General features: G+C 36.9%; 1 protein-coding gene across 14 annotated transcripts in view; it reads right to left on the bottom strand.

Moving 5' to 3' along the window:
- LOC122092772 overlaps positions 1–2,059 on the bottom strand; it is a 6,567-nt gene extending 4,508 nt beyond the window's left edge. For 2 of the 14 annotated variants that reach the window (XM_042663063.1, XM_042663067.1), the window contains exons 1-2: positions 1,904–2,059; positions 1,702–1,750 (exon numbers count right to left, since the gene is read on the bottom strand). Coding sequence is in view for 8 of the 14 variants with exons in the window: in XM_042663069.1 (XP_042519003.1) it covers positions 61–81 (21 nt within the window). In the remaining 6 variants the exon portion in view is untranslated. Of the gene's footprint in view, positions 1–60; positions 185–284; positions 1,663–1,701; positions 1,751–1,903 lie in introns of those variants that run through there. The other 12 variants (XM_042663069.1, XM_042663057.1, XM_042663056.1 and 9 more) reach the window with 12 other exon arrangements.
- Between the last annotated feature and the right edge of the window lie 4,748 nt (positions 2,060–6,807).

The raw sequence follows: 6,807 nt of genomic DNA, 5'->3' as shown, positions 1-6,807 counted from the left end.
AAAAAAAGGAAAAAAAAGTCTCAACACACCAAAATGAGGAAATCAAGATATGGGTACCACCTTTAGGTTGGATTTGGGCATTTTATAGTAAAAATAAGATCAAGCCCCAACCCTATCCAGTGTTTTTGTTGAAAAACCCCCATCCAGTGTGGCTATATGAAACATCAACTCTCCTTATAAACACCTGGGATGGTAGATTTTAGTGCAACAAATACCATTACAGATTACATATTACAAATTAAAAAATAACACTACAGGTCACAAAATTAAATAATTTGACTCACCATATGTCATTTAAGAGCATGGAGGATTCCTGGAGGGAAAGAGGGAAGCACGATGGAATATGCAAGGAAAGAAAGATAGATGAAAGAATAACAAAGAACGAAGAAGGATAAATTAAGAAGAAAATGGAGAAAACTTCACAAAAAAACCAATGGCCTATCCAAGAAAATGGAGAAAACTTCACAACAAAAACAATGTCCTACCCTTGCACCTCCGTAAATCTAGGGAAATCGGAAGATGATACAAATGGAAAACAAAACTCAAAACCTCTAGAAGATCAAAATAAGCCCAATATGCAGGAGCTCACGGCAATGATGGCACCGAGATTGGGGCAGAGCTAGCCCTTGCGATCAAATTTGTGAGAGCGAGCGGTTATTCTCTGCAGTAGGTGCGGTCGCATGGTAAGCATAAAATGGTTGAGAATATCTGGGCACACACCTCGATGTTGTCTCAGCTATCTGCTCACTGCGTGGCCGCACTCAATGTAGAGAATGTTTTCAGGAGCACTCTTGTGTTGTGCCCCTTGCTGGGGTCAGCAGCATCGACCGGAGGGCCGTTCTAACCTTTGGATTGGCAAAAGCTCTTGGCAAAACCCTTTTCGCCCCGAAGAGGAAGGGGGATGGAGGTGCCGGGATAAAGGGAGGAACCGACCACAGTATCTCGGGGCGGAGCTCCTAAGATGGAAATCGATTCAATCACAGGAGAAGAAGATGGCTCACGAGTCACGACTGGACCATTCCATATTGTCCTTTGGGTTGTTAAAAATCTCACCCACGTGACCAAACCATGGCCCGTTTGAGGGGTGAGGGTGGGGTCTTGTTCAAAGGCCCTCAGTCACCGGCAGAGCCGCAGAGGAAGGATTCCTCGGTTGATGTCAGGGGAGCTTGAACGTACGGCTAGGAACATGGGGGCGGCGAGTTTTGGAGGACCGGCGGCGAAGGGCTTGCTGAGTTCTGGAGTGATAGATAACCACTTGCCGATCTGCAGCTATGCTTGGTTCCTCCGAGACCCAAGCCGCAGAAGAGAGAAGTCTAAGGGGCAGTGGATGGACCACCGAAGATACGAGGAGATCTGGGAGCCACCGGCGCCCAAGGGGGTGGGCAAAGAAAGAGATTCCTATGGCAACTTTCCTTCCACTCACCGCCTCTGTTTATTTGCATTGTTGCCATATTATTGACAGATTGATAAATAGAAGAGGGAAATAGATGGTTGAAATGATGAGAAAGAAGCAACAAGAAAGGGAAGGAGAGGGGGCAACAATTATTCTTTGCAGTGAGATGTAGTGAGCATTGTATGACTGAGATCATTCAGGCACACACTCCAAGGTTATTTTGATCATCTGATACTTATGGCACCATTATACTCGCTGCATAGGATAATTTTCCCGCCGATAGAAAGCAGACGCTACTAATACTATACCTGCAATAATTGGCGCCTCCTTGCCTCAAAGAACCGCCCTGGACTTCTCCTGACCAATCAAAAACTCAATCCTTGTGAATGTGTCCGAAGTAAATAAGAATTTGATCAATGAACCTTAATCAAAGGACAATGCCTTTACACATTGCTATGAAGAAAAAATAAATAACTACAAAAATTAAAATGAATGACTGGATAGAGGTACCTGCGAAAACAAAGATCTACTAAAATCTTCTTCCACAGCCTCTATAAACGTTAAGAGTGGGATCTAAGAGTGGGATCTGTGCATCTATTTATAGGAGTGGAGTTCTAAGAGTTCTGTGAAAGCTATGTTATCCATTTCTGTGTCATCTGTCAACTATCCAGTCCAAGATTCCATGGAGAAGGATCCTTTTTATATGGCCAAAAGATTCTAGAAGGAAGGTAATCGGTATCACTTCACAAAAAAAAAAAAAAATTAAGGGCAAGAGGATGCTATATCTCGGCGCAGGTACAAGTTAACGAAAGTGATCAATTAGAGAATGCACGAGCACCTTCGGTGCAGGATAGTACAGTTTTTCACACACCATTATGTCTTGGTGTTGGTACACGCCTAGAGGTAGCATTCCTCCTTCCATAAATAAGTAAAAGGGAGAGATTATGCATGTGGTGGTTTCAATGCCTAGCACACTAGTTGCAGCATTAATAAGTAGAAGGTTGTGCTTTGAGTGTGATACTCAAGAATATGGCAAATATATTAAATATGCTTGAGAGATCGATGAGGTATCTCCACTGAGAGTACAATAAGTATTGAGAGATTTGAAAGATGGATGAATGTTTGTAAATTTTAGTCTCACATCACTTAAGGGGAGATTGTTGAACTCGTTGATAACCTTTAGCCTATATAACCATGACACAATGCGTTTTAAAAGTCTTAAAATTCATGGGTCAAAAAAGTTAATATTATGCCAAGATTTATGGGGCTGAAACGTTACATTGATGTCTGTGGATAAACTCCAACCAAATGCGGACCCAATACGTTGGATTAGAAAAAAAAAAAAAATCTATGCATTTAAGGTGCACAGTCGTGATTTCAACCGTTGAATGGACAGGATTATGTATTCCCTCATCCCATTCAACGGTTTGATGCATGACAGTACTTCATGCACGGCAATTCACATAATCTTTTGTCACAAATAATAAGACAAAGACATCACGTGCATTTATGACGTAATACTCATGAGATCATACTTATTCGTACTTCTTTGACTGAGAAGCCTTTTAAATTTTAAATAAATCTAAATCAACATGCAATTCTACCGAAGTCGGCAGAGTTTTCATTTGAAGCTCGCAACAATTCAATATCGCATAGGGAGGGGACTCCCTCCAATCACCATTACGTATGTGATTGGAGCCTTTCCATGTCTGAATTACTACATATGGGTTTTGTGATTTATCATTAACCAATGGATGAAGCAGGATACAATACATTGCCAGTTCTATCTTTATATCCAGATGATTCCCAAATAATAAGACTTTGGATTATGACTATACAATTAGCTCAAAAGAAAAATAAATAAATGGGCAGAAGGAAAACTTTATTAGTTATCAATGGATAGCCGAATTGATAAGGGATTTTCATCTCTGAAAAAGTGTGGTTCTGTGTTCGACTTTTCTTATTTTCTTGGGATCACTTACATGGGGTATTTAGTACTCTTCACTAATTTTGATGAAAGTAGAATGATTCTCATTTAATGCAACACCTAATAATACGATTAGTACCAGAACCACCTAGGAGATCGGTGAGGTGTCCTCACCAAAATACGACAAGTACTTGGGGATTTTGAAAAACGGTAAAGGTGTGTAAACTTTGGTTCCACATCACCTAGGGAGAGATTACTGGATTAGTTAATAACCTCTAGCCTCCTTGAACAACACATTTTAAAACCTTGAGGCCCATGGACTAAAGAGATGTTGTACAAGATTAATGGAATCTTCATCACCTCGAGTTTCCTCTATTGGGTTTGCCTCAGGATTTAAAGCTGGTTGTGATTAGATCAGGGATTTTCTGATTAGAATTGCTATAAGATGAGAAAGAAAGTTTAAGGGAGAAGGTTTAGTTTGGGATTCCTATTGTACAATAAATTGGAGTAAGATGAAATTTTTGTGGATAGCTAAATCATACCCTACTCATAATGTGACAAAACAAAACATTTACAAATTAAACCTAATAATGATTTGAGTATCTGATGAGAATTCATGTCAATGCCTTCAGGGATAAATAAATTAATCTTGTTATAAAATCTTATTTGTGGTACATCTAGACCATCTCTGGGGTATCCAATGGTTGATTTGCCATTTGACCATTCTATGAATAGTTGAATAGGTGTCCTGATCTGAAACAGCCACTTGGTTATTAACTGTTATCATCATAATTAGCATATTTTAAGGATATGCCAATAATGGACAGACTGAGTAATTCTATCCCAAAAAGAAAAAAAGATTGAGGATTTCTTCCTCAGTATTCTCATCACATGGTAGTCTCATGGCACACATCAATTTCTTTTAAGTAAATATATGACAACCATTGACAAATAAAAATGGTTTCAAGCTAGGTTTTACAAATACATTAATTCTGTTATTTTGAGTATTAACATGGAAATTCCCTCTTTAGGACTTGGTAGGGTTTTCATCCTGGTCTAGTCAATTTGGCTTTGTATGTTGTATTTGTTTTTCTTTCCTACTTTAAATATATTTTTCATTCACCCAAAAATAAAAAAATGTTGTGTATCTATTCAATACTTTAAAAAAAGAAAAAAAAAAAAAAAAAAAAGGGAGAGTAGAAAGAAGAGCAAGCCAGATACACCAACACTAAATAAACAATTTTCCCCTCCTTCGGTGAGGCCAACAACAAGGGAAAATCGCCTTGCGAAAACCATTCGGATTATTGTACTTTTTGAACTGTTTATGGCGTTTGTTCTAGTGTGGTGACTTCATTTTGTTATCCTTTTAGCCAAGATTGATTAGTATTTCTCTCTCTTACTGTAAACCAATCAACCATCATTTGAATGCAAAACATATCAAAATGATACTGATATATCCATCCTTCTTTTTTTCTTTCATACCTCAGACATGTGCTGTTCTAAAGGATAAACTTGTAAGTTCTCCAGTCGTATGGCATTGGAATGACTTATTTGCTGAGTATGTTCATTAGTTAAATTGGGCTCCTCGCTTCTTGTCTGAATATGTTCATCACCCACATCAAGTTTATCAACTTTGGCTTGTACATATCTCAAATTCAGCACTTAATTTATATATAAAAAAAAAATGATTTTTTTTTCCTTTTGTTAATAAATATGATTGGGTAGAGAAAACTGTTTTACTGATCAAGTTAATTGTTGGACGAAAATAAATTTTGTATTGCTTATTGGACCAGATGATAGAAACCCAATATATAGTGATAGAAAATTAAAGTACGAGATATCTAGACATGAGTTTTTCTATAATAAAAATACTATGAGTTTTTCTATAATAAAAATAATATGTGGGTAATTTATACCAAATGCTCTTAAAAAATGGAAATCTTTTTTTTTTTTTTTTTGGTATAAATAATGAACTACTACAACAAGGGGAAGACCACTTGCCATAAACAACAAGAAAGAGAATTACTTCCTATTTTCTCTATCACACTCACCGTGCTTAAAGCCAATAAACCAAGTTCAGCTACTTCAATTTGTGAACCCAACTCAATATCAGATGTTCTCTGCATATAAAGGAGAATTGTATTGTTTTTCCCTCTTTTAATATTTAAAAAAAATATATAAGGGAAATAATCCTAAAAATAATCGTATAAGACATATTCTACATGTACTTCTGGATATTGCTGACGTGAAGCTGATGAAAGAACGAAATTTGGCCACCGTAAGATAGGGCTGTTAATTTGACTACCTGACATAGGCCACCGTAAGATAGGACTGTTAGTTTGACTACCTGACATACGTTATCTTCTGCATCATTTTAGGATTGCGTTTCCACATACACTAGGTAACAAACAGATATCAAAGCAAATAACTCGAATCAAAGATCCACAACTTCAACACTCTAATGGATTCAATCTTAATCTTGAACAATCCCAGTGCCACCACAAATACCAGAGTTTCCCTTTGAAGCACCGTGGCATCCAACATTAAATTGAAAAACTGCCAACATGTATTGGGATATTAACTTGATTAATTGTGTCCTCACAGCAAAAGTGTTGCTTGAATTTCTCTTTATAGTTTTCGTTTGTCTTTTAGAGATATTTAAGCTATGTACCATGTGGCTTGTGTGTTTCTTTCTTGTAAAGGGTATAACCTTTTATATTTCGATTGTTAACTTTCTTGGTCGATTGTTTATTTCAACTTTGTATATAATTTTATTGAATAATTTTTCTTGATATGCATGAAGAAATTAAAAATAATTAATTTAGATATTGGGGTGTCGTTATTACTTTTGTCTTCTATTGTACGAAACTGAAGTTTCCTTCACACTACTTTAGGAATCCCATCCAACTTCCAGATCTCATGGATTAAGAGGTTATTTTTTCTTTGTAAGGAAAATTTCAGTCCAGTATTTCTCTTTTCATAACCCCCACCTCTAAAAAAAAAAAAAGAAAAAATCCAGCCAAAAGGTTGATCCAATGATTCTATTAGACTAATATAAGAACTATATTTAGAGTAAAATGGAATCCTAACACTTTCATGAAAAAAGTGTTCTTCTACATAAAAAGATATCGAACTTATGATTGTTAATTTTGCTTCTAGTTGTTAGTGTGATTTCTATTGCTTGCCTTCTTTTCCTCCTTCTGTGATGGACACTTTTGAAACATATAGTAGTTATGCCTCAAGTTTTCATTCCTAATGATAGTATGAATAATAACCCACATGTAGAAACGCAACCCTAAAACGATGCAGAAGATAATGGAAAAACAAAACAAACAATGCACACAGATTTTACGAGGTTTGGCAAGGTTGCCTACGTCCCCGGTGAGATGAGATCTTGCTTCACTATTAATGGAGAATAGGGTTACAACGCTCTTCCTCACACCTCTCCGTATTGCTTGCATTACAGAGAAAGAAACCCTCGCTACAA

Source organism: Macadamia integrifolia, chromosome 11 (genome assembly GCF_013358625.1).
Source record: "Macadamia integrifolia cultivar HAES 741 chromosome 11, SCU_Mint_v3, whole genome shotgun sequence".
Classification (NCBI taxonomy): domain Eukaryota; kingdom Viridiplantae; phylum Streptophyta; class Magnoliopsida; order Proteales; family Proteaceae; genus Macadamia; species Macadamia integrifolia.
The sequence above is the reverse complement of the archived record's forward strand: the minus strand, read 5'-3'. Positions and strand labels throughout refer to the sequence as shown.